Genomic DNA, 26,518 nt, shown 5'->3' on the forward strand with positions numbered 1-26,518 from the left:
TCCAGGCTATTCATCCATTTTACCACCTAATCTCAAGGCAGAAGCCAAACAAACGGCAGATACAAAGCTCACATTTACTACACTACCAGACAGGAGAGGTGGGGATTAAACGGTCACCGTTAAAAACTTCTAGAGTCATACAAGTTTTGGATAAAGCCGATATTTGTTTATGCCCTTCATCCAGATGCGATTGATCTCATCTACAGGTTAGATGGCAGATAAGCATCACGGTGGGTGCTAGGAATGTTTCAGCAGCGGGTGTCGATATTCCACCATTTCCTGTGGTGTGGTTTACTCGATTTATTTTTTGTCACATGCATTCTCTAAAATGATCTTAAAAAACCGATGTACGGCGTAGATATAACAAATACATCATGATGGCCCGCGTAGCTTGCTGCTGCAGGAATCTCTGCAGTCGGCAGGCAATCCGCGTCAAACAGACCCATTGCCGGAAACGGATTGCCTATTTCCCCTGCCACCAGCCCGGTGGCTGATGGTCGGTGCTATGTGGGTCCCACCGTGATGTATTTGTTTCATCCATTTTTATAGATCATTTTATGGCTTAATCCCAAAACTAAGAGGGATATAAATCTCATGTGGACGGACACCACAGGAAAACAATAGTGATTGGATATCCACCATTAAAATCCTCCTAAGGCCCACTGTACTGTTTATTTGACATCCAATCTGTTGATTAGGTCATGCAGACCCAGATGAAGGGAAAAACAAAGATCAGCTTGATCCGAAACTTTGATGGGCTCAAAAAGTTTTTAATGGTAAACCTTCATTCAACACTGTTTCCTGTAATGTGGTCCACTTGAGATTATATACCTCATTTTTGGTCTTATACCATAAAATGATCTAGAAAAATAGATGGACGGCATGGATGAAACATATACATCATGGTGGCCCACAGAGCACCGACCACCAGCCATTGGCTGGTGGCAGGGGGAGTCCAAAATTGCTGCCAAATTCGCCCATTGTCACCCCCAGATGCTTCAATACTGTTCTTAGCCGTCAAATCTACTTTCAAATATTTGAACTCATTTTAAAAAAAAAATCTTTTTGACCTACTTAAACGAATTATTTGGAACCAATTGATCAACGTTCGGCATCATCCAATCAGGAATATTATGGAGGAAACCTTTTATCCGGTATTTCATGCTTTTCACCGCTGGTAAAAGACCCTTTTCTTGCAGTGTGAATTCCATTATATCCATGGTCTCGATCACCAAAACATGCCCCTGTAAATCCATGCCGTTCATCAATATTTCCTATTGCGGATCGGCCATACACTAAGAATCACACCATTAACATGATGTTAGCTTACCGATTGGAAGACTTTTCCCATTGAAGGTTAATCATTGGTGGTAAATTTTCCTAATAGGCCAACTATATAATATGTGGCCGGGATCACCAAACTCGTGTGATGTTTAGGGCACGCCCAATCCATAGTAGAGATCAACAGATGAATGGCTCTGATCTAGCGAATGTGCGCTGGGTGGACAGATAATGAACTGTTGATAGCTATTGGATACCTGTTATAACACTTCATCTCTCAAGAAATTAATGGACATTTTAGTCAAACAGCAGCAATTGGTCTGAAACGTCTGCAAATGGTCCACATACAATGGATTGATGGATGGGGTTGTGCAATTCATACGACTATTGGTCTAAAGCCATCAACCGTGGGACCAAGTACTTGACTGACGGTTCAGATCAAGTGTACCATAAGTCATGGGCACAAAATTCAAACGGTCCATCAGAGTTGAAAATTGGGCGAGCGTATTTCACGAGGTGCCGCATCACGTGGACCAATCAGATTTTTTACCCATGACACGTGTGTAGAAGTACTCACAGTTGCTCACCTGAGAAGGTGCGGGGCTGGGCATTTTCCACGTCTGGCACTCAGGTTGACGATCTAGACTGATCATTTGTTTGGCCCTAATTAGGTTGATCGTCCATATTCCGAATCACACTGGTCTTTATATCGGATGATCCTAACTACAATTACAGGAACTTTTCTCCTTTACTATCAACCATTGCTTGGACTTCTTATTTCTTCTCTAATTATCAATTTTTACTCTCGCAAGTCCTCCAGCCAATGGCTGCAGTGAGTCAACCAGTATGGTTCTTGGGTGAAACCCCATATATTGTAAGGCCCAGGAGATGAACCGTCTAGATCTGGCACATGTGTGGGGAGTGCAAAAATAGACTACTCGATCTAAGAAGTAACCACACCATAGCATTTTCCCAACAGGCTAAAAACTGGAACAAGCACATTTCTTTCGTCACTCTCTTACACGTAACAACATAGCACACGAGTTTAACATTCAAGGCACTTCTTTTTTTCTTTTTCTATAAAAATTAAAAAAACAAAAAAAAACATCCAAGGCACTTATACGGTAGATGATCACACTGATAAACGCCCCATCTCAAAATTCGGGCTGATCAGATGATAACAAAGACCACACATCCACGAAAGCACTCAGACGTCCAATTACTTTGCACGGGTGCGGCAGACCCAATGATTGGACTAGCCTGATATTTTAGGCAAGGAATATAGACAGTGTGGTAAGGCTGATGAGCGGCTAGGATCTCGCATATACCACGTGCCCACAAACTAATCTAAGGAATGGGAGATCTGCGTGAAGAGCTCTCCATGACATGGTATATTTACGGGGGTTTGAATTTAATTACTAAATCAATTTTAATATCCCCAATTAGTGAGATATATAATTTTTGACACTATAGTTGTAATAAGCCCGCTAAAATATATGCTTTGCCTAAAAATGATGAAATTCCAAGTCTCAGATGGACCGTAAGCACAAGATCATGTCCGAGTGACTAACTAATGATTTTTAACCGTTGATTAATATGGACAATGTTTGGATGGTGCTGGACAATATTTAAACGGTGCTGATCTACATGAACAATGTTTGGACGGTGCTAAGCATTTGAAACCCCCTCTAATCCCCTCCAATCCCCTCCAATCCAAGGTGCCAAACGACCCCTAAGGAATGGGAGATCTGCCTGAAGAGCTTTCCATGGTCTTCAAATAAGGTGAGCAAGACATCCACACCACCATCACCAACCCCGTGCAACGTAGGCATCAAGACCACCACACCTTCCACTGGGACCCACGTAGGTGCAAAAGCACATAAGTTCCCTCCTTCCGCAAAATCCACTTCCCGAAAAGGAAACCCTAACCAGCTAACAACTTCCAGGTTCGGGCACAGAGCTGGCCCCTCCAAATCAGTAACGGGCACCAGTACATCCCCACCGTTGATCGCACCGAAGTCAATCAACGACCGGATATACCCATCCCCGATGCGATCCACTGCATCATGCAGTAATCGCGCCGCATCGGCGACACTCCCTTCAGTCAGCTCCTTCACACGCGCCCTTGGGTAGGCGTTGACGACCATGTTGCCAAAGTACTCCGATGGTGCGGCTGGCCACAATCTTGGCCGTCCATTCACGGCCACCCTGATCTGAGTAAGCGTATCAGGATCAAGCCCACGAGCCCTGGTTATGTTCTTCCAAAGGTGGCCTGTCAAAACGTCAAAAGTAGAATGTTTCCGTGGCATTTGAGCTTTGATCTTTGATATGAACTCTCCACTATAGTGGACCATCATGTTGTGTACTTTTTTCAATTTAAAAGTAGAAGGAAGAGAAGATGGTGGTTGTGGAAGTGGCTGAAAATCGATCCCCCAATGGTCATGATCACATCTTGGTGGGTTCCGGGGTATTAGCATGGTTTGATCATAGACCGGAAAGCTGTCTATGTGGAGGCCACGAACCAACTTTCCCCATGCGATAAAGAATGAGCTAATCGCTTTACCATCAGCCACTCGATGGTAGGCCGTTAAGCCAATCACTAGGCCGCCGCATGAAAAGCGGTTGAGCTGGACTTGAAGTAAGTGTCGAGCCTCATCGACTGGAGGGTGAAACCGCACCAGCTCTGGCGACGGCTCAAGTGGCAAAATATCTACTAATTCCGATTCCACATTCGTCTCCACTACTAGAACACCTCCACCATTGTCTCCGAGTGAAATATATGGACGGCAATGATCATCGTTCTCTACGAGCTGGCCCGCTAGAGTAGGAAAGAGCTCTAGAGCCTTCTTTAAGCCATCTTTCAAGGCGGTGTTTGTTGGCATCGGCGGCATGTAGGCGTGTAACACAGCGATATGCATGCCTGGTGCCAGCCTGTCGAAGACAGTGAGAGGTATTTTGGTATTTTCGGTGGGAGGCAGGCCTTGGGGAATGACTGTAGAACTCAATACATGAACTTCCATTTTTGGGGTGATGGACTTTCTTTGTTATGCTTGCATTGATGTACTCTCTGCATTTTATAGTCAGCCTTAGGATCTCTCTCCCACGTTTTCTTTACTTTTTCTTTTAAAAAGAAAAATCTGGGACGACATTATCTCCTATTTAATGAAACGAATCGGATTACACCACCGAAATTTGGAAACAGTCCACGCTGAAACTTCAACAACCCTTTGATTTAAATAGAGCCGTTTTCACACATTTGATTACAATGTCGGATATAGTCAGTTCCAAATATATATATATATATATATATATATATATATATATATATATATATATATATATATATATTATGATTTTCATAAGCAGTAACCTCTCTGTTTCAGATTTGAAATTTTTTTGACTGTATAGCTGATTGGAGGCAATTTTGGTAGAGATATGTTAATGGTTCTCTTACCACGTGCAGGTGGGCCGATGGTTCACTTAGACCAGTTAAGTGTTGGACCCCACTGTTGATGGACCACATGATCTTCTATAGTTGAATGATGAGGATACGTATTAGGTTCTGTGGTTTCAATGATTAGAACCAATGGCATGATGGGGTCCACTTTGGATGGACCATGTTCGATAAATCTCCAAGTTAGATACCTTTAGATTCCAATCTGGGTCATCACCGTTGTTTCTATATTTTTGTTCTTGAGGATCAACTTCCGGGCCACAAATTGAAAGGTTATCATTGTCCGATCCATGAGATTTTTGGCGGCCCACTCGACCAATGGTCTTGATCAATGAACCATGTCCCACTAGATAGTATAAGTCGATCCTCGAGTCGATCTTCTTAAGAATTTTCACCGGGGGAGTTGGTTGATACTCTAGCTTCGTATGACACTTTATACGCTGATGCTGGCATGTGAATATGGTACACGTGGCATATATTAACTCATATTTTTATTTTTATTTTTTTAACTGGCAATGCCACAAAATTCATTGATTTGAGAAATTTACAATATTTCGGGAGGGCCGGAACAAAAAGACTACGGACTACTCCTATCGTGACATGAAACTATGAACAAAAGACAAGAACAGGGAGAAGAGAAATGGGCAGCTAAGGTCGTCTCATGGAGCCAAGCCCTGTGCGATCGAGGACAAGCGTTCCTCTAATATGCACAGGGAAGTCGGAGCTGCGCCAATAAATTCTGTCAGGGCTCCCATTACTAGCCATCCTAGCTAACGCATCCGCCACCGTGTTGCCTTTGCAGAAGATGTGATCAAAAAGAAGGGTTAGATGATTCTTCTTAGAGTGAATATTGCCCATAATGTACCATGTGTTCCAAGGACAGGCCTCTGCCGAGTCCTTTGCCGCGTTGACTGACGTAGTCGAATCAGATTCTTCTATGACATTAGATAGGCCTAGATTCGAACATAATAAAACGCCATCGAGCATGGCCTGAGCTTCCGCCGCGGAGTTTAACACAATGTCGTATTGTCTTGAATAGGCGAATATTATATTCCCAGCATGATCCCTACAGACACCATTAGTATTAAGCTTCACCAACCCAATGGAGGCTCTGCTGGAATGGTTGAACCAAGCTCCTTCAGCTAGCCCGACACCTTGAAAATGATCGACTTCGCTGCCATGTTATTCCCCTCGAACCGGGCTGAGTTTCTGTTGATCCAAATCTCCCAAATTATCAAGGTTAGGAGGAGACCAACCATCGTGGGAATGCAAGAGTGGTTGCCAGCAGTTGAGAACGATTGCTGGATGAGAGGGCAGAGGAGTTGATTGGGAATGAACGGGATGCGAAATAAATTGTAGAAATAAGCCCAAACTTGCGAAGCCATGATGCCTTGGCAGAAGAGGTGATCTAAAGTTTCCGTGCTGGGGAGACTGAGCAGAGTTGAGCGTAGAGAATGGAGATCTACTAGGAAGCGGCACTAAAGATGAGGACTCTAGGGAGGGTGATCTGCAGCATTCGCACCGAGAAGCAAGGTTGACGCCAAACCTCTTAACTGCTTGATCTACCGGAACTGTTTTGAGGATAGTTTTCAAGGTAAAAATTGATATTTTTGGAGGGAGAAGCCTCTGCCATAACCAGTTGGTCCAGGGAGCTACAAGACGTTGCGATCTAGTGGCGTTCCAAGCGGATTTTAGGGAGAACTTACCTGAGGTGGTTAAGTCCCAAATGAGCTGGTCTGGGCGGTTTGGCAAGGTGAACCAGTGATGGATTGCATAGTGGAAGGGGCAATGAAGTTTTAAATGTTAGCAAAGTTCCATTGGTCATTACGCGCATGGAAGTCACTGATAGATGCTGAGAGCAGAGAGGGAGGAACCGCTCTCACAATGGCTACTACTAGGAGATCACAGCCCAACCAGTTGTGGATCCAAACGTTTATCTTACCCTCTCCAATAAGCCATTTGGAGTGCTGCAGAGCAATGGGTAAGGCTTTGAGAATCTTGTTCCATGCTGGAGAGGAGACCGACCGAACAATACCTCCATTGAAGATTAATTTCCAAAAAGAAATTTGCTGCAAAAAAGGAAGCCCATAGTGATTTACTTTCGAGGAGGTTTCAGCACATTTTAATTCTGGCCGCAAACATGACTTCTTCAATTTTCTTGATACCCAGGCCTCCTTCTTGAATAGGAGTGCAGAGCTTAGACCATTTTATCCAATGCTTTTTGTGCCCCTCTTCTGCTTTTTATATTAACTCAAATTAAACCAACTAATTAAAATCAGTTTGATCGTTCCATCACCTGAGCCAGGTGGTCACAAAAGAAACGGGCAAATGAAAATGTCTGGTTATGGTCCATAATCAATGCAATTATGACTCTTGGGATCCAGATAAGTGACAACTTGTTCTTCTTTATAAGCAATCTATAAGGTGGTGTTAACTGGATCAACAACTTGGATCCTGCCAATTGGCACGTGAGTTGTATTGTTTTTTATGTCTTAAATTAGTTCAGAAACAGGGTCTGTCGATGCCATCGAACAATTGCTCGATCTAATAAAAAATTTTCAAATTTTCTTTAGTTAGTTGTTGCCATATTTGTGTACCTGTTCGATGCCATCGAGCTTAGTTTTGATGCCATCAAAACTCAAGTTTGATGCCATCAAGACCCATCGAAGTGCAATCGAGAAAATTCAGAATTTCATGTTTTGTCTCTAGGCTATTTTGGTGTTTGTTCGATGCCATCAATGGTTTATCAATGACATTGAGACCCATCAAACATGTGTATGTAGAATTTGTTTCTGATTTTGTTTGGGATTCTTCCCATGGCTATAAATATGGTTGTAAATTGGAACTAGGGAATCCAAGAGATTTTCCAATTCATTCCTAGGGTTTCAAGGGTGTAGCTTGGGGTGATTCGAGGATTGTTCGAATCGGTAACTCTTGTAAATTTCTGATTTCATAATGATTATATGTTGTTTTGTACCATGGTTTTTTCCCGTAAATGTTTTTCCATGTTAAATTTGGTGTGTTCTTATTGGGCTTGATTAGTATGATTGGATTACTTCACTTGATTCATCTCTGTGTGCTTCTACGCTCCCCGAACAAGTTGTATGTACTATTACACATCCCCTTGTGGCTTGTAAGGCACGCTTTCTCATTTTTCACACAATGAACAGAATCGATGGGCCCTGTCCATGGCCGATAGGTGGTAGTAGGGGAGAAGGCTTACATGGAACCTTTTGGAATTTGAAGACTCCAATGTGGCAATGTCACTACGAACACAGACTGTGTCCTACCCCTGTTGTCTCTAGCCATGAATGGACAATTCTATAGGCGTGCCCACCGTGATGTATCTGTTTATCCACAACGTCCATTCCCTTTTCACATATCATTATAAGGTATGATCGCAAAAATAAGGAAGATCCAACGCTCGAGTGGATCACACCAAATAGTACGCTTAAGTCACATTAAATGTACAATGCATTAAATGCAAGAGTCATCTATGGTGTGGTCTACTTAAGCGTTGGATCTGCCTCATTGTTGTGCTCATACCTTAATTTAATTTAAGAAAATAGATGAACGGCGTAGATATACAGATACGTCACGGTGGGCCCACCCACAGAACTACCTGTTAGTTGCTAAAGATGGGCGGGGTAGTACGCAACCCGCGTCTACTACTACTATGTGCTTCTTTCCACCTTTGCCAAATGATGGTGAATGTTGGCATATATTAAGTCCATACCATCCAAATTGTGAGCCATGTTGTGGATTGAGCATAACTCAACAATCAATCAGATAAAGTCCAGACCTTTCTTTAAGGAAAAAAGGGTACTACCAAAAAACTGGGCAAAGGCTACGGATTTAATCCGTAGCCATAGACCTATGGCTACGGTTTTCGTCCGTAGTACGATCGTCGTTTAAGGTGCTGAGCCAATAGGTCTAAACCTATGGCTACGGATTTAATCCATAGCCATAGATTACAATAGCTACACATATAATCCGTAGCAACTATTTCAGTAGCCAAAAGTACCTGCAGCTACGAATAGTATTGGTAGCTAAAAGTAGTGTTGGTTCCATAGCATTACGCCAAATTTAATAATAGCTACGGTTGTCAGATTACCAGCTATGGTCAAAATCTGTAGCTATTACCTGCATTAAAAAAATTATAATTATTCATTCATTCAATTACCACCTGCATAATCATTCATTCATTTAATTACAATCATTCATTCAATAATGATCAATTACAATCCTTCATTCAATCAATTACAATTATTATCCTTCATTCAATCAATTACAATTACAATAATGCTGAAAATATAAATCTTGGTGAGTTCTTGTGCACTCGCATATGATATCATATTGAATTAATCACCTGGTGAGGATTTCAGTCTATGACTACTCCTTGAATTTTAGCTTTACACGAATATTCATAATTTCCTTCTATTAGCATGGTACGATAGTCGCAGTAGAGCTTTCCCAAAATAAGGCTGTAAATGGAAGTTGTGACCTGAAGGAAAAAATAAAAAAGAAATACACATTTCAGCTTGAACCCTATGAAGAAACAAATGTTAATATTTTCATTCATGATTTTCATACCTTGCTCCTCTGAAAAACTTCACCATCATCAAACTTAAGAGTTGGAAGACCAACAAGATCAAGCTAGATTGAACGACCCCAAAATTTGCTTTTCAGATTACTGTCTCCCCAAAATTTCCATCCTCTACCTTCACAGTGGTATGTAAAAGTTAAATATAAAGTTACCTCCTTGACTAAAACCAAGTCAACAATGTGAAGTCTTATCAAATTCTAAAACTCTTCAAACTAGTCCATTCGACAGGTTTCTGAGCACTAGATAAACCGACAATGTCAACCCTGATTAGATTCCCACATATAAATGGAGCTTACCTGCTTAGCTATTTTAATAGCTATTTTCGATTGATTTGCTTTGGAGATGTCACATCTGAATCAACAGATCCACTTCCCTAGTCATGAATAAGAATATATCACACATTGGACTTCAAGCAACATAAAACTTTCAATAAAAAGGAATAAATGTAACAAGTAACAGGTATGCAAGTTCACAGTCTTGGCTTCATCAATGCAACCCATCCATCCACCCATCCCATAAACCCATAAAATCAACCTAAAGATAGCTTGGTTAGTTTGCTGATAAATAGAATTTTACATTTGAAGAAAGATCATATACAACAAGTTGTTGCAGGTCTACAATGAACAATGAAGGAATCAAACTCTTTACAGGCTGCAGTGTAGAATCCTGACCAACTAGATGATTCTGATTATCTAAATATAGACCATTTTTCTTATAATGTCTATTTTTGGAGCAATCAACCAAATGGGAGCATAACCTTAACAATGCAATTCTTTAGAACCATACAAATCCAAGAGAGGTCCCAAAACTAGAATGATTGGACCTATTTTTCTTTAGATGGATACAAAATTCAACAAAAATATTTGCACATCCAAGTGTTGAACAAATCTCAAAGTGTGGACGTCCATATGCCTCACAAAAACATTCTCGAGAGGACAAGTGAAAAAGTGTAAAGATGTGAGTACAAGGGTATGGATAGCTTGTCCTAGGAAGGTTCTCATGTCTCTAGATTATAATATCCAAGATATATAGAACTCCTGGAGAGACACTCTTGTGCCTCTTTAAGATCCCTTTCGGCCATCCATTGGGCCCCGCCATGGAATGTCATAGCCAAAAAAATTACAGATAAGATATTCCAACTGTCCAGGTTAAGGCCTTGTTCTAACCAGGGACAATCATGTAAAAAAAGAAAAGAAAAAGAAATACATTTAAGAAGAGAGCTAGATATCAAACTCTTCACTATGACAGTCAAGCTCCATCCATATTGCAAATAATCTGGTTTCTCAAGGACCAAACATATCTAAGTGGATTATTATTTTATTCAGAAAAGAATAATGACAATGTTGTTTGTCGGTTCTAACAGCCAATTGGCCAACATCTTTATAAAGGCTACCAGTCGATGATGAATAAGGGAGGATGTCTTGGGAAAGCTAGGCATTTGTGACATCTACATTCCATCTTGAGTGGGAGTGTTGGCAAAATTGCAATGTCATGGTGTACATAATACGGGGCATTCGAGTAATGCGCCATTACCAGTTCTACTTATCCTTTCTATGTTTCTCTCTTTATAACTATACTTGGTTATTAAAAATAAGGAGAAAAAAGTGTGGTTCATGGTTAATGGTACAAACCTCTTCACCAAAAGACCATGGCTTATGGTCAATGGTACATGCTGTCATGTGTGATGTTGTACATGAGCTTTATTGCATATGCTTGTACTCTTAGAGAAAAGCTCTTGAAGCCTTACAAACCTTTTCAAAATATCAGAAGACACTACGCCAAAATCACGAATTTACGACGGACGAAATCTGTCGTAAAACCAAATAAACGACGGATTTCGTCCGTCGCTTGGTCCGTTGCTGATTACTGGGTCGTTTTTTATTTTCGACGGATAAAATCCGTCGTTTAATCTACGACGGATAAGGTCCGTCGCATAGTAGCGACGGATAAGATCCATCGCAAAAAAAAAATACGTCGCTATAATTCGTAAAATACGTGGTCATTAAAATATTAGCGACGGATAAGGTCCGTCGCTAATATGAGTAGAGCGACAGACTTCAAATCGGTCGTTTATTTCAACGTTCAGAAATTAACGACGGATTTGGTCCGTCGCTAAAATATCTCTGATTTACAACGTATATATCAGATTTTATTTATTTTTATTTTTTTATATCTTACACCTGATGGTCATTCAAAAAATAATTCACAAGATAAGAATGAATATGAAACGGGACTAAATATCAATGTTTTTGGATGCTCAAAAGGCCTAAAATAGAAACTGATCTACATATATAGTAAATAGCCAAAATTAGGTCAGCTACTGATGAAATAAGATATGTAAAGAATATCATTTTCCCTGAAAACTTAACAAATGATCATCATAATTATGTCCCATCAATTAAAATACAAATCCAAGAAATGCAGGACCTCCTTAAAAATGGTCCAATGTATTTGTTGCCTATCAACCACCCTTTGCAGCAAGTCCCTCTTTTGTCACCTGTTGCAGTAACAACAAAAAAAAAAAGCATTTTCTTCCAAACTTTGATTGTAGAAGAAAGATTTGAAAATAAAATGAGATCTAGAGTTTCACAATGTGATGGTAAGTAAGCCTCATACACATCATTTATTAGTAGTCATGTTTTGTCTGTACCTGCCGTTTATATATTTTTTCTTCCATAGTTCCATGTGCCATCAAACGATATGCATAAACTAGCTTTGTTTGCCCATACCTGCAAGAAAGCAATACATTTTAGCAACAAAGAACAACAACGAGAAAACTGCGCTCCAAAAGACTAAGCATTAATTTTTTTTTAGAAAATAAATATCTTAATTATGTCATACCTCCAAACCTGAACCTGAAGATCATAAGTAGGGTTCCACAAACCATCAACAATGATTACATGGTTAGTAACATGAAGGTTGATGCCTCATCCCATGATTCAAACAACTCCAAGCAACCTAGCCTCCTTCCAGAGATGCAACTGTACTTCACCACAACTTTTGCAGTACTGCTGCTCTCCCATTCTCAATTGGGTCCACCATATTAAGCCCATTCTTCAAAACAGAGAAACTTGGGAATTAAATAGAAAGAAGAAGAAAAAGAAGAAGCATCATTGTGCAGATTTATACCTGCAAGGAATCACCAACAATGACAAAGGAGTTGTGGTCAGGTGGGACTGAAACCCAGCTCCCATCACTGAGAGAGATTTGAAGGCCTGATGTATTGTTTGATCTCAGAACTGATATTATCTGAGGGTCAGTGCGTTCTCCAAAACCAGTTAAGCTTGGTTCAGCCTTCTGCCCTTCAGTTAAAGATCCAAGAACTCCACAAGCTAATTTCTTCACAGCTGATATGTAATCACTCACAGCAGAGCTGAAAAATAACCCACCAAAAAAAAAAGGTCATTTCATCAAAACATGAAGTATTATTGCATAAAAACAGAAGCTCCAAGCTGAAGAATTGTAGCTATAAATAGCTAATGCTATTTGAAAATTGCAATTGGGTTTGAGCTGCAAGAGAAAATGGTTGGATTTTCTTACCAAAATATTTCTGGGTTTTCTCTAGAAATGGCCCAAGATCTCTGAGAAATGGAATTGGCATTGGTTTGAAAGAGGAGATACTCAATCCAGCCCACATCACCATTTGGTCCAATCCTATTGTTTCCATATCCAAACAGATTAGCAGGGCCAGCTTTTTCCTTCTCAGATTGAGGTAAGGAGAAGAACTTCACAGCCTCAGCTCCCAACCTATCGATGAACTCTAATGGAATGCCATGGTTGAAGAATCCAAACTCTTCACAGGCTTTCACAAGAAGAGTTTTGGACTCGGGTTTTGACAGGTCTATGGTTGGAATGCCAGGGTTGGACACGGGCTTCTGGTTTCCTACAAAACTAATCTGATCTAATGCTGGTTGGGACAACATCTTTTTTTCCTTTTTCTTTTTCAAGAGGAGCTGAAGAAAACAGAGAGACAAGAGGATTCTGGATATGTTGTTGGGACAACCTATCAATGCTTTCCTAGAGTAAAGCATCCATGTTCAATTCCAGCTCTTACGTATGTGTCGTTGAGTGCAAATATAAAATAAGCAACAATTTCTTTATATTCAAGTTGAACATGAAAAATTAGTGAACTATGGGAATCTAATCACATAAAAGCATCACGATGCTCCAATCATCAACAAAAGCATCAATTGAAATTACAAGCAAAACATAAACATCTTAGAAAACACAATAAGCAGCTGGATCTTATGACCTTGCAACGTACCATCTCAAAGTTGACGCTGAGAACCAGGAGACTTCATAGGTGCTCCATGTTGCTGCAAATGAACTGTAACTCAGACAGAGAAGTAAAATGTTGCACATAGCAACAGTGATGAATTCTCCAAATAAAACATAAAAACACGAAACTGTTGTGTCATGTTTGGATTAATATTTTCTGTTATATCAATTTTTAAGACTTGGTTGGACATTTAGAAAGCATTAAGACTCAATTTTTTAATACTCAAATTATTTCTTAATATCATGAGGTCCAGCCAGCTCCAGCCCCTCCCTCCATGCCAATAAAGCATAGGAGAACAACTCCAATATAATGTACATTCCACCAAATGGTAGTTTCTTCCCCCTTTTTTCTGTGGGTAAGTAAATTGGGAACACACTTGAGACCTAAATGTTGCCTCAAAGAGCACCATCCATGGAGCAACATGATCGAACCAACTCATAGTTACTACTTACTACATTCATCCAATTGTTAAGCGAATGAAATAATTTTTTGTTAAACAAGAAATACACAGCAAGCTTAAAGAGAAGACATGAAACAATACAAATGAAAATTTCCAGATCACAATGAAGAAATCATAAGTATGCATCTTTGACCTGAGGCATTCCACGAGCTAAAACATGAGAGTATCGACAAGATTTCCATTTGCATTTTCCATGTAAAAGTCCTGGCAAACCTTCAACAGCAAAAGAAAAACCCAAGTGTAAGGACAAAAATGAATCAAAACAAACTTAGAACAAATATGGTTTGCAAAATTTTTACAAGAATGGCATCACTTATCCACTCACATACATGGGTGCAAAATAAAGACATCAATGCAAGCATGCCAGGTTACAAGGCAACTACTCTGCCTTGCCACCATATCTAATAATTTATCAACCTTATGAAAGACAATGGAACCTAGGACAAATCAACAAAGATAAGAAACAAAGAAGAGACTCAGGCTCATCTATAGTTTCACATCTTAGAAGTATAAGTAGACTTGTAGCTGAATGGACCCTAGTTCCTGTATACAATCCAGTTAGCTCAATGAATCCCTCAATATCGCTAGCTGAAAAAAATCAAAGTTACCTCCAACATAATACCTAACAATAGAAATAATCAGCACCACAGTTCAACATCATATTTGTTGTAATGCTTGGGATGGGCATCATTTTCTGGCACACAATCATATCAAATGAAGGACAGAATGTGAAAATCAATTTGCATGTATAAAAATGAATAAAGGAAACCATTTACCATTTCAACTTGACTTCCTGTATACCAGCTGCCAACCTGAGTGACCTAAAGCAAAATAAGGAAGACCATCATTATCATCATTTAAGCCTTATCCCAACTAATTGGGGTCAGCTACATGAATCATTTTCCACCATCATTATCATAACTTGCTTTTGAGTACTTGTCACTTACCACATCAACCTACATATCAGAAATCCTGGACCTCAATTGCTCGGCAACAAAGTCCTCTGAAACATGAATTCCCTGGTTAGAACAAAATAAGCAAAAATTGAATAAAGATAAAGAACAACTGATAACATCTTATAAAAGAAAATGCTTTGAAGAACGATTGCATACTGATGCAGAAAATTTTCTAAATTATATCAACAAAATAACACATAAACCTTGACTTCAAAGAAAGAAGAAAACAATACATAGAAATTCAGAACCAGCTTCATGAATTGGAGGAAACACCAATAATAGCATCTGCAGTTCCCATCTAAGGCAACACAAACATAGAGATCAATTTAACAAGAAAAAAAGCACACATAACCTTGATATAGAGATGGAATATTATAAGTGTACATATTGAAAAAGAAGAATAAGAAACACCATCATCGTCATAGCCTTGTCTCAGCTATTTTGGGTTCAGTTTACAGAACCTGTTTTGTCAATCAAGAAGAGAGAGAATCATAGCATTGTCTCAGCTATATGAATGGGATTTTATTCAAAACGCAGCAAGAAGAAATGACAACCAAAGTGATACAACAAGTAAACAATACAATTTCTTCACTGATGTTGAACTCTTTTTAAAGACCTAGTCCATGAGATTACACTACTTTTCACTCTATCAGTAACTTGATTGATACTAGGAGGTACATTCATGATTGTTTTGTGATTCCTTTAATCATATATTGACCAAATCTTCTTTAAGAATGAGAGAGACCATATATAAGATCCTCCTTTGTCCCCATTGGCAGATAAATCAATTCCAGGATCATATAATCCACTCTGAACTGCTTCATGCACAAAAACTGAATTGCAGCCAAAAAGGATCAGTGGTTTGGGAGATAGTTCGCCCTTTCAAAATTCATTAGACAAAATACAACCATGATGATGCAGAACACTACACGGACCATTTGGATCAGCCCAAGAAGATCAGATGACCAGGATTATTGTGCAATCTGGATCACTGGGGTCCACAGGTCAGACCCAAACTGAGCATGTGGATTATTGTCTCAGTTTAGGATGGACGCATTGCAGAGTACTGGGCCTGCTGGAGATGATGTGGAAGGTGCTACATGAGACTTCTCCTAAACCCAAGCCATCTCCTAAAGTCTAGCCAACCTACACCTCTTCCCTTCTTTCTGCTTTTGCTGTTTTCTTGAATTGGATGTGTTTTTAGTTGCAATCTCCATTACCATGGGTATTTTAGTTACTAGGTAGTTTGTGATTTGTAGATAGAGTCCATTGGTGTTAGGATATATGACTAGGATGAGAAGCAAGGATTATAAGCCCTTGATTACATGTTCAACAAAAGGGAGTGATTGTTTGAAGTCGCAAAAGCTTGAGTTTCTCTTGCCATTTTCTAGCACAATAGCTAATGGCTTATGGTCGAATCCAGCTGATTTAATTCATGGAAACCATTGTTCCCAATGTTGTCATAGACTCATAATTGCTATTGTTGTTATCATATTGCAAATTATAATCAGTCTAATCATAAGATTTTTTTACTCCAATTTTCTTTATAAAAAATTGGAAAAAATTTTAAAAAATTTATAAATAAATTAAAAAGAAAATCATCAATCATCCACTTTTTGTGAATATGCACCAAGAAAAGTAGTACTAATCATGGTATTATCAATTGAATAATTGTGTAGGGTATAGTTGTAAGTTAATAAATCTGTCATTGTGTCGAGTTCAAAACAATCAACCCATTGCACATTTACATGTATTCATCTATAAATGTAGAATGCAAAAAGGAAACAAAATATCTAAAAAGTATCTGCACATGTGCATGTGAACGAGCATATCTTTTTCTTTTTTTAGAAAGGAGCTAGATAAAATCCGCAAGAATCATCACAACACAATGCCATCCACACATACATACACACATCTAATAAAAAAAAATTTAATAGAAAACAACTGCATAAAATTCACAAGAACCATCACAATAAGATTCTGTAACATAGGAAGGGCAATGAAATTAATTAGCAAAAAACATGCGTGTATAGCAATGCAGACTCTACAACATCTCCCTGCCAAAATATATGACACATGAAATAGCATAACATCAGTAGTGTTCCAGGACAAAACATAAAAAGGCAACTACATGTGATTCTTATATGGAGCAATGCAGGTGAATTTTTTTAATCAGCTGTAATATTGGGGTACAGTTGAAATAGTAATTCCCACCACCAAAACCGTCCAAAGTACAGACAGGTTCCACCCTGATATTTATATGCCTTCCAATCTACTTATATGATTTGCCACACTGGGATGAATGGATTCCCCGAAAATCAGGATATTCCAAGACTCATCTTGGCCATATATAGTAAATTTAGCTTGATTTGACACTATTCCTTGTGGCGTGGCCTTGATTTTTAGGATCCATCGTGAAAATTAGAAAGAGGAGCAACAAAATGTTTAAAAAAAAAAACTGTAAAATCAGAAAATCCCCGATTTTAAAAGTTCGCAAATCCCCAAAATCCTAAAATCCCTAAATCCCCAATTTGGGGTCCACATTCAAATCTGTAAACCCAAAAATCTCCAGATCCTGAAATAAGGGTCCACATTCAAATCAGGAATCTACAAACTACGAACTCCCAAATTCCTAAATCGGCATTAATATTGAGAGAGATTGAGAGAGAGAGAGAGAAATACTTTCACCTGTGTGAATCTGATTTAACCCGAGCTTCAAATCCACCTTTTCCATCAGGCGAGTCACCAGATTTTCACCATGAAGAGAGAGAGGAGGGAGAGAGATCGACAGGAAGAGAGAGAGGAGGGAGAGATCTGTAGGAAGGGAGAGAGGAGAGCGTGTAAGAGAGGGATTGAAACAGAGACTAGTTAGGGCCGGCGCCCTAACCAGTCCTCAAAGCTCAAATGTCGATTTCGTGCTAAAGGAGGCATGCTCACCTACGCACCTACGCACGTGCGCAACTTTTCACACGTGTCATAGGTGTTGAATCTGAACGGTCCATAAGATGTAGAATCCCATGAAATCTTAGGGGGTGAATTTTCACCTTGATCTAAGATTCTGGTGGGCCATAGAAAAGAGAAATGCAAATTAAAGGAAGAAACTGTTTGCATTTTTCATGGCCCACCGAAGCCTTGGTTCAAAGTAAAAATTGTTACTAGGGGTTTTATGAGGTTCTGCTTCATGTGTACGATTCAGATTTTAGAGACTCATCATGTGTGATGAGTTCTCAAAAAAGTACGCACGTAGTCCGTGTGAACTGTTTCGCAGGTGAGCGTTCCACGTGCTCAAGCCTCTCGCAGATAAGTTCCTGCGAAAGGATGCTGGGTGGGCCCACCACCATTTTTATGGGAAATCTACTCCGTTAATCTGTTTATAGAGCTCATTTTAGAAAAATATACCAAAAATTAAGTGGATTCAAAACTCAAGTGGGCCACACGAGATGAAACAGTGGAGATTCAGTGAGATCCGTTGAAACATTCTTAAGGCCATAAAACGCTTTGTTTCAGGCTTTTTTTTCTTATTTATTTTGTATTTTCACTTCATCCCAGTGTTAATGACCTTATCAACGGTTTGGATGGCATATAAACATCAAGGTGGAGCCCAAGTAGTTTTCAACCATAGGTATTTGTTTCCCCACTGTTCCCTATCGTGTGACCCACTTGTTTTTTGGATCCAAGTCATTTTTGGTTTCTTATCTTAAAATGATATCTTAAAACAGATTAACGGAGTAGATTTTCCAAACACATGGTGTTGGGTCCCACCTAGTATCCTTACGCAGGAAATTCACGCCAAGGGCTCCTTTCGCGTCCCTCATTCAAAGCGGGGACCATCCAATGGCTGGTGGTCGGTGCTCTGTGGGCCCCAACATGACGTACGTGTTTCATCCACGCCGTACATCTATTTTTCCAGATAATTTTATGGTATAAGACCAAAAATGAGGTATATCCCAATCTCAAATGGACCACATTACAGAAACAGTGTTGAATGAGCGTGAACCATTAAAAACCTTTTGGAGGCCATAAAAGTTTTAGATCAAGCTAATCTTTGGTTTTTCCGTTCATTTGGTCCTGCATAACCTAATCAACAGATTGGATGTCAAATAAACAGTACATTGGACCTTAAGATGGATTTTAATGGGCCCACAGTAACGTTTATTTGCCATCCAACCTATTCATAATATCAAATATATATGGATGAAGAGAAAACACAAGCATCAGCTTGATCCAAAACTTCTATGGCCTCCAAGAATTTTTCAATGGTGGAGGTTCAATCACACTATTTCCTATGGTGTGGTCCACTTGAGCTTTGGATATGCTTCATTTTTGTTCTTTAGACCTCAAATTATTTGTTTACATGGATAAACGGAGTGGATAAAATAAATAAATAAGGGTGGAACCCACGAAGTTTACTCTGAAGTTTACTCTGATAAGGGTAATGACTAACTCACCTAAATGTAGAGGGGTTTCCTTAAAGCATTCATAATCATATATTGGGCTTGCCTTAATGTGATTCATATATCCAACCCACTCATTATGTGTGTCCCACTTGGATGAGGGGTCAGACCAAGTTTTAGCCGCATCCAAAACTCATGTGGGCCCCACCAAGTGCTTTTATATTTTTTAAAATGTCTTGACATGGTTTTAGATGGTATGTCCCACTTAGTTTTGTTTACGGATGATTTTTAAGATATCTCATAACCTAAAGGGGACACATTAAATGCACAGTATTGATGTTTGACACACATCATGATGGGGCCCACAAAACTTATTAACATCAATTCGTAGGTTCCCCCGAGATTAATAAGTTGGGTCACAATTTTGACAATAATATTTAGCCTATTTTATATGTATAGTCCACTTACTCTATTTTATTGATCAATACCCTCAATTTGACTAGTAACTCGCTCTAATCAGGCTAGCTACATGTGAGAAAGGTATTGGGAATACAAGATTGATCAACAATTTGAGTGAAATTTGATTTAAACATATGAAGTTATTTACTCTTCAATCTAGACTAATTCGATTGTCCAAAAATGGTTAAATGTTCGATTAGTGGATGTGCCTAATAATTTAGTAAAAAATATTTTTTTCACAGATAAATTTCAATTTCCATTTAACATTTTTTTTCAAAATGTATATTTTTTTACTCTTAATTTTTCTTCGAAAACTTTTAACAAAATATCATTTTTATTATAAAATATTTCAAAAAATAAATTAAAATACAAATTCTGATTTTTTATTTTCAAAATATCTTAAATTTTCACAATTTTTAATTTTTTTTCCCAAAAATTCCAAAATGCCGATTTTTTTCTTCAAAAGCATCATGTTGTTTTCAACTTTTCAATTTTTTTTTAAATTATATATATTTTTTTAAAATCTTAGTGTTTTTATAAATAACTTTTTCTTTTAATTTCAAATTTTGAACATTTTCAATTATTTTTCAAAATCACAAAATTTTTCAACTTATTTATTTTTCATTTCAAAATGTTTATTTTTTTTGATAAAGTATCGAATATTGTTTTATTTTAAAATTTTTAATTCTTTTTCACTTCTCCATCTTTTTAAAAAGCATTTTATTCGAACTTGTCAATTTTTATTGAACTACACAATTTTTATTTTTATTTTTCAAATTTCAAATTCTCATTTTCTTTTTAAAAATATTTTCATTTTTCAACATTCTGAAAATTTTCACATTTTTTAAAATATTTTTAATTTTCTTTTTCAGGATATTATTTTTTCTCAAAATCAAATGCTTTTTTTTTTTTTCAAATTTATCAACTTAATTAAATATTCTTTTTTGTTCCCACAAAATAGATTTTTATTAAATCACGGTTTTTACTTTTTCAAAATCTAATTTTTTTTCTCAAACATTGTTAAATTTTTTAAACTTCCCAATATTCTTTTTCATGTGATATTACAAATCATTTAAATATTAGTTTTAAATTAAAAAATAAAATAAAATTTTCACTCATTTGATATAAAAACAAAATAAATTTTCTTTTTACATTCAATCAATTGTTAAAAAATAATCTTAGATACAAATATGTACAATTAAACCACTGAAATTCTATTAAAAAACAATTATTAGGCTACAAAAAAACTTAATTTTTCACCATATTCTTAAAAACAAGGAAAGAAAAAAAAATGTCAAGGCAAAAGTCCTTTTACGACGGATCATGATCCGTCGCAAAAGCAATTGAAAAGCGTCCCGTTCGGTATTTTGGGAGGGAATTTGTAACTGTTCGTTTTCCGTTGGCCAATCAAACTTTGCGACGGATTTCATCCGTCGCCTAGTTACGACGGACAAAAATCCGTCGTAAATCAGATTTTAGCGACGGATTTAGGTCCGTCGCTAAATTCCACGACGTTCGAACTACGGATATTTGAGAAAGACGAGTTTAGCGACGGACCTTTTCAGTTAGCGACGGATTAAATCCGTCGTTAAACCAAGAGTTTTTTGCAACGGCAATACGTCGCAAATTGACCATTTTGGCGTAGTGAGACATCAATATGAAGTGCTAGAAAAATAACATGGTAATACTAATGAGGTGATTTGCTACATGTGTGCTAATGTGGCACACGTGCATGATCCTGGATCTTCAGGTACGAGGACTATTAACATGACCTAGCCCGTGACATGTTTGTTAGATATAGAGGGTTTGTTACCTTCTTTTTTAACCATCTTCTCATACATTCATGGCCCACCTGATTAATGGAACTGAAATTTGTAATCTAATTAAGATTTTGCCTAATTGGTATACTTTTGGTTGAACGCCCATTCAAGGTGGGTCGCACCAGAAGAGCAGTCAGGATTTTGTACATGTGTACTGTATATGCCAATGGAGATTGTTTGTGCAACTGCACGTGATGACTAACTACTCGAAGAGTCCATTTAACAAGACATTAGCAGACAGTTCTTTCATTTTTCTTGTTTTTATTACCACCCACAGATGATAAAAAGCAACACAGGCATCTAATAATCCGTATCTAACAATGAAGGAAATTCAGTTTTGGTTCCATTGCCAATTGAAATTTGCATTTGTTTCACACACCTTTTTCTTTGGGAAACCCCATAATGGTCGCATCTCTAAGTTAGAGGTCTCACAGATTATACCTTTTGGTAATGAATCAGTCCCATGAGGCCGACATCGACCCTGAAAAATAGAAGAACACGAACTATAGTAAACAATACTAGCATTTCATTCATGAGAAAATGCAACAAAATTGAGCCCCTATGAAAGTGTTGTACCTTGCATCTACTATCAGATTGAGTAATTGGCAACAGATCAACCTCGTTCATCTCCCATTTTGATATTCTCTGCACAATGGATCCCAAAACGCTTTGAATGTGAGATGTGTTTCCAAGATATTGAAATACTAGGAATATTAATGACTAAAATAAAGGGCAACATCATATGGCCCAAGACAAACAACCTAATCCACCATCTATACATTTCATAGTGAGATGACAGAATTTTAGCAACTTGAATCTCACCAAAGAATGATCCAACATCAAATCGAAATCGACCGACCAAAATTTAATGAGCAAAGCTTCTAACATACCAACCTCTCTAAGAATTGCAAAATGCACTTCATGTGTAGCCAGTGGAAGCATGATCAAGTCAGCATCCTGAAATGACAAATGCAGAAAGTCATGTCAAGAAGCTAAGAAAATCGACATAAAAGCTTGTAGATAGCTAGATATTTGAGACAAAAGGTGGAGACATTTACCAACCCATACAAGCAATGTTGTGTATTCGGGTCAAACCCTAGTAGATTTCTTTGCAAGCGAATGTACGACATTATCTTGTGCTCCCCCTCACCCGGCACATTGGCATCAGAAAGAATAACCTTTGAAATTCTCATGCAGTCAGAGTTGAATAAAGATTCCAGAGCTAAAGAAGAAATAGGATAGAATAAATCAATTGTAACAGATAGATTTTTGTGTGTACCTTGATGCCACGCCACCCTGGAGCCATGTTCAATCTTAGGTGTATGTAATAATGAAGAGCTGATGATGGCATGCATACAAGTGGCAATAGAATCAAGCTAGGAAAACTAAACATACAAATAGATGAACAGATCCAGAAACATACATGCTTTAACAGCAAAATAAAATATAAATATAAATAAAAACTTGAATCAACATGACCAAAAACCTGAATCAACATGACAAATCTGGGGAAAGCAGGATTCGTATTACTACAATCACAAGTAGCCATAGCACTGCCCATTTGAAAAGTCAAGCAGAAGTAATTAGACAATGCCGGTAAAGTTAAAGAAAATGCAAATGATGTATCAAATAGAGGCAGAGATTAAGAAAAAATTACTTACAACAAGAACTAATAGTGAACTGATGAAGAAAAGAACATATCCAGTTAAATTGCGCCGCATGGTATCAATCTTCGCCTCATTGTATGCTAGTATCGCAAGTGTTACAAGCGCAAATGGTTGATACACAAGAGCAAGTACTCTAGTAGGGTGATACTTCTATGAAAGTAAACAAACATTAGGCATCATTAAATTTAGTGTACAAATCCTTCACTATCCATCCTAAAGTACAATTTGTATTGGGTCCCTACTCATGCCTCAGTGGTAGACATGAGTTTCAACACCAAGAGGTTCGAGTGCCCAAGTGGTGTGTGTGGGTGTAAAAAAAAAGTAAAATTTATATTAATATCTCTACATTGATTAAAACGGTCACCCCTCAAATCAAGATACCATCTAAGATGATGGAAAGAAGCAAAAAGAAAAATTTGTCATGCAAAATAAGGGTATCATAAGCATATAAAAGGAATGTTACCATGCTATAAACAAGTAAAAGGAGTAATTTGCACTACTACATCTTATTGATTCATGTATCATTTAGCTAAAAGGGCATCACATAGAAAACACTGAAAAGAATAGTATAAGCAATTCTGCAAGAAAGGAAATGACTACATACTGGGAACAGTTCAAGATAGTAATCTCTAATTGTCAATATGCTGTTCCATGAAAAGAGGCACCGATTCCCTAAAAGCTAACATAAAAAAATTGCGGTATATTTTGCCTGGAAGTCATGGAATCTCAATGTTAGTGACTTATTCAAATGATTCTCAATTCATCAACAGCATGACAAGATCCATTTTGCCATCTGTATAAATTGACTACAAATTTTAAGTGACAAACCTCATGTCTGGTATTAAGCCCATTTTCATTGTAGGAAGATATGGCCACTTCCCACCAATAACACCTAAAAAAAATGAAGCACCATTAGACTACTTGATACTAAAATCTCACATGATCTTTCAAAGCATCACTCCTTTCTATTGGAAATGAATGAAAACACTTCCTTAAGCCTTTTTTTTTTTTAAAATATGATTGTATTGAAAGAACAAAGGTAGAGGACAGTTACAAGGATGATTCGGGGTGGACCGGATACAAAAAGGGAACGGCCCCCCTATCATGTTGTTGTACAACAAACTGAAAAATTTTAGGTGGTTCTAAGGTTACCTAAGCCCGTCCTATCGAGAAAGAGTAGCCCCCTAATATCGGTTGGGAGGGATCTCCAGGAGACAAAGTTATGATCCTGCTGCCGCTCACTACCCAACCTGGCCAAGTTGTCCGCTACCGAGTTAGCTTCTTGAGGAGTATAGGAGAATTCCGCCTGTATGGAAAGGGCAAAAGCCCGAATTTGAGCAATCCAATACTAGGTGGATGAAGGCCTTTTATGGATGGATAAGGCCTGGATCGCAATTTGAGAGTCACTAGCCACTTGGACTCGGTTGAAACCCAGACAGACGCAGTGTGAAAGACCATCATGGATCGCTTTAATTTCTGCTCTAATGTTTGTTCCTGCACCATATCCATTGAAGAAGCCAAACAGAAAGGAACCATTGGAGTCTCTTCCGATACCACCGCCACCTGAAAGGCCCGGATTCCCTCTAGCAGACCCGTCGACGTTAAAGTTTAACCGAGCCAAGGGGGTTTACCTAGGTCACTACCGAAACTCGCAGGGGTCTAGGGATTAGGATCTGAATATGCATCACATTCAACATGTCTAGAACGGAGGGATGGAGGTTTATGGGAGAGGGGAGAAGGTTGTTTGCCCATTTGATCCAACTGAGGGTCCCTACGATGATTCCTTTGGCGTTGAGGGCCTTATCCTCGAACCTGCAACAATTTCTTTCTTTTCGGAGTTCCCAAAAGATGAACAATGAGATCAAACTATGGAGAGGAGAACTACCACAGGGGGCCTGAGAGACGCCCCACCAATGGGCAGCGCGGCCTATTGCTGAGTCCAAATCCGGGTCTAACAAACGACAGCTTCGGTAGAAAAAGTCCCAAGTAGTTTTTGCCACCCAGCCTGTAGCATAGATGTGGTCGATTGATTCCGTTGCCGGGGAGTGGGGGGACGAGCAGTAGGAGCAGCGGGATGCCAAATACAATCCCTTGGATTGGAGCCTCTCAATCTGAAGGGATCACTTTAAGCATGATCTTCTAGGCTAAAAGCGAGATTTTCGGGGGGACCGTGGGATGCCACACCCACTGGCACCATCTCTGCTTCACACCCGTTGGTCTGATTGAGTTCCAGGCCCGAGCGATCGTAAGCTCCCCATCTAGCATGTCCAGCCAGATGCGTCTATCTTCAAAGGCTGATGTGCAAGTACCCTCCTGAGAGATGTAGTCAATGACTGATTGAGGGAGAGAAGGCGGGGTATCGGCGTTCGGGATCCAGCCATGAGGGCCAATGGGGTCCTTAACTCTGGGCTCGATGTCAACATTGGCCGGGGCCATAGAAGCAGGAATTTGTAGATTGCATAGAGGACCCTGGTCCGACCATTCTTTATCTCAAAAACTGATGTTTTCTTTTCCAATGAGCCACCGCAAGCCTGAGCGGAGCTGCTGGAAGGTGCCCCTAATTTTCCTCCAAATAGGAGAGACCTGGTAGGCAGCAGACCGTGTCAGGGCAGCGATAGAACCATCCCCAGACCAGTAGCAGAAATCTCCAAAGTACTTGGCACAGACGAATTGACTCCAGTAGCTACCTCCGTATCTGAAAAGAGCAGTCCAAGAAAGCTTCATTCTATAGGCTTTCATGATGGATTTTAAGTTTCTTAGGCCCAGGCCCCCCTCCGCTTTGGGCAGTGTAATTGTGCTCCACTTTCTCCATTGGTATTTATTTTTGGTGCCCTCCCAGCCCCAAAAGAAATCAGCTAGAATTTTTTTCAGATCAGCTAGGACGTAGCTTGGGACGTCAATGGCTGCTAGGGTGTGGACAGGGATGCTGCTGAGTACTTAGTTGATGAGGGTGAGTCGGCCTGCCTGGGATAGAATTCTATTCTTCTAGCTGAAGATTCTGGACTGCGGTTTGTCATAAAGAGGTTGAAATATGGCATGCTTGGGTCTACCTTGGAAGATGGGCATGCCTAAGTATTGAAATGGAGTAGGTACTTTTCAGAAACCCAGAATGGCAGCCGCTGATCTGGGTCTACCCTCAGAC

General features: G+C 38.9%; 3 protein-coding genes across 3 annotated transcripts; all 3 read right to left on the bottom strand.

The window, feature by feature from the left end:
* Positions 1 to 1,070: 1,070 nt before the first annotated feature.
* On the bottom strand, positions 1,071 to 4,301 carry LOC131251996 (tryptamine hydroxycinnamoyltransferase 1-like). The gene is made up of 2 exons (XM_058252960.1): positions 3,009 to 4,301; positions 1,071 to 1,244 (listed from the first exon to the last, which is right to left on the bottom strand). Exons 1-2 carry the CDS (start codon positions 4,299 to 4,301, stop codon positions 1,071 to 1,073), a joined length of 1,467 nt encoding a protein of 488 aa, XP_058108943.1.
* Positions 4,302 to 11,729: 7,428 nt separating this feature from the next.
* Positions 11,730 to 13,264, bottom strand: LOC131251935 (gibberellin 2-beta-dioxygenase 1-like). Its single transcript, XM_058252923.1, has 5 exons — positions 12,882 to 13,264; positions 12,471 to 12,714; positions 12,183 to 12,395; positions 11,992 to 12,070; positions 11,730 to 11,838 (listed from the first exon to the last, which is right to left on the bottom strand). The coding sequence occupies exons 1-3, from the start codon at positions 13,262 to 13,264 to the stop codon at positions 12,330 to 12,332; spliced, it is 693 nt and encodes a 230-aa protein (XP_058108906.1). The 3' UTR covers positions 11,730 to 11,838; positions 11,992 to 12,070; positions 12,183 to 12,329.
* Positions 13,265 to 21,801: 8,537 nt separating this feature from the next.
* On the bottom strand, positions 21,802 to 23,018 carry LOC131251936 (5'-3' exoribonuclease 4-like). The gene is made up of 5 exons (XM_058252924.1): positions 22,989 to 23,018; positions 22,768 to 22,887; positions 22,604 to 22,666; positions 22,286 to 22,354; positions 21,802 to 22,190 (listed from the first exon to the last, which is right to left on the bottom strand). Exons 1-5 carry the CDS (start codon positions 23,013 to 23,015, stop codon positions 22,041 to 22,043), a joined length of 429 nt encoding a protein of 142 aa, XP_058108907.1. The 5' UTR covers positions 23,016 to 23,018; the 3' UTR covers positions 21,802 to 22,040.
* Positions 23,019 to 26,518: the final 3,500 nt, after the last annotated feature.

Source organism: Magnolia sinica, chromosome 7 (genome assembly GCF_029962835.1).
Source record: "Magnolia sinica isolate HGM2019 chromosome 7, MsV1, whole genome shotgun sequence".
Lineage (NCBI taxonomy): Eukaryota > Viridiplantae > Streptophyta > Magnoliopsida > Magnoliales > Magnoliaceae > Magnolia > Magnolia sinica.

Excerpts from the sequence above, each read along its gene's own strand:
- LOC131251996 (XM_058252960.1), bottom strand. The coding sequence starts at position 4,301 with ATGGAAGTTCATGTATTGAGTTCTACAGTCATTCCCCAAGGCCTGCCT. Across the intron at positions 1,245-3,008 it reads TCTCCCATTCCTTAGGGGTC|GGGCATGTTTTGGTGATCGA; the intron begins GTTTGGCACCTT and ends ATGGATTTACAG.
- LOC131251935 (XM_058252923.1), bottom strand. The coding sequence starts at position 13,264 with ATGTTGTCCCAACCAGCATTAGATCAGATTAGTTTTGTAGGAAACCAG. Across the intron at positions 12,715-12,881 it reads GAAAACCCAGAAATATTTTG|CTCTGCTGTGAGTGATTACA; the intron begins GTAAGAAAATCC and ends GTTATTTTTCAG. Across the intron at positions 12,396-12,470 it reads TTGTTGGTGATTCCTTGCAG|AATGGGCTTAATATGGTGGA; the intron begins GTATAAATCTGC and ends TCTGTTTTGAAG.
- LOC131251936 (XM_058252924.1), bottom strand. The coding sequence starts at position 23,015 with ATGGCTCCAGGGTGGCGTGGCATCAAG. Across the intron at positions 22,888-22,988 it reads CAGGGTGGCGTGGCATCAAG|GTTATTCTTTCTGATGCCAA; the intron begins GTACACACAAAA and ends AGAATTTCAAAG. Across the intron at positions 22,667-22,767 it reads AACATTGCTTGTATGGGTTG|GATGCTGACTTGATCATGCT; the intron begins GTAAATGTCTCC and ends TTGTCATTTCAG.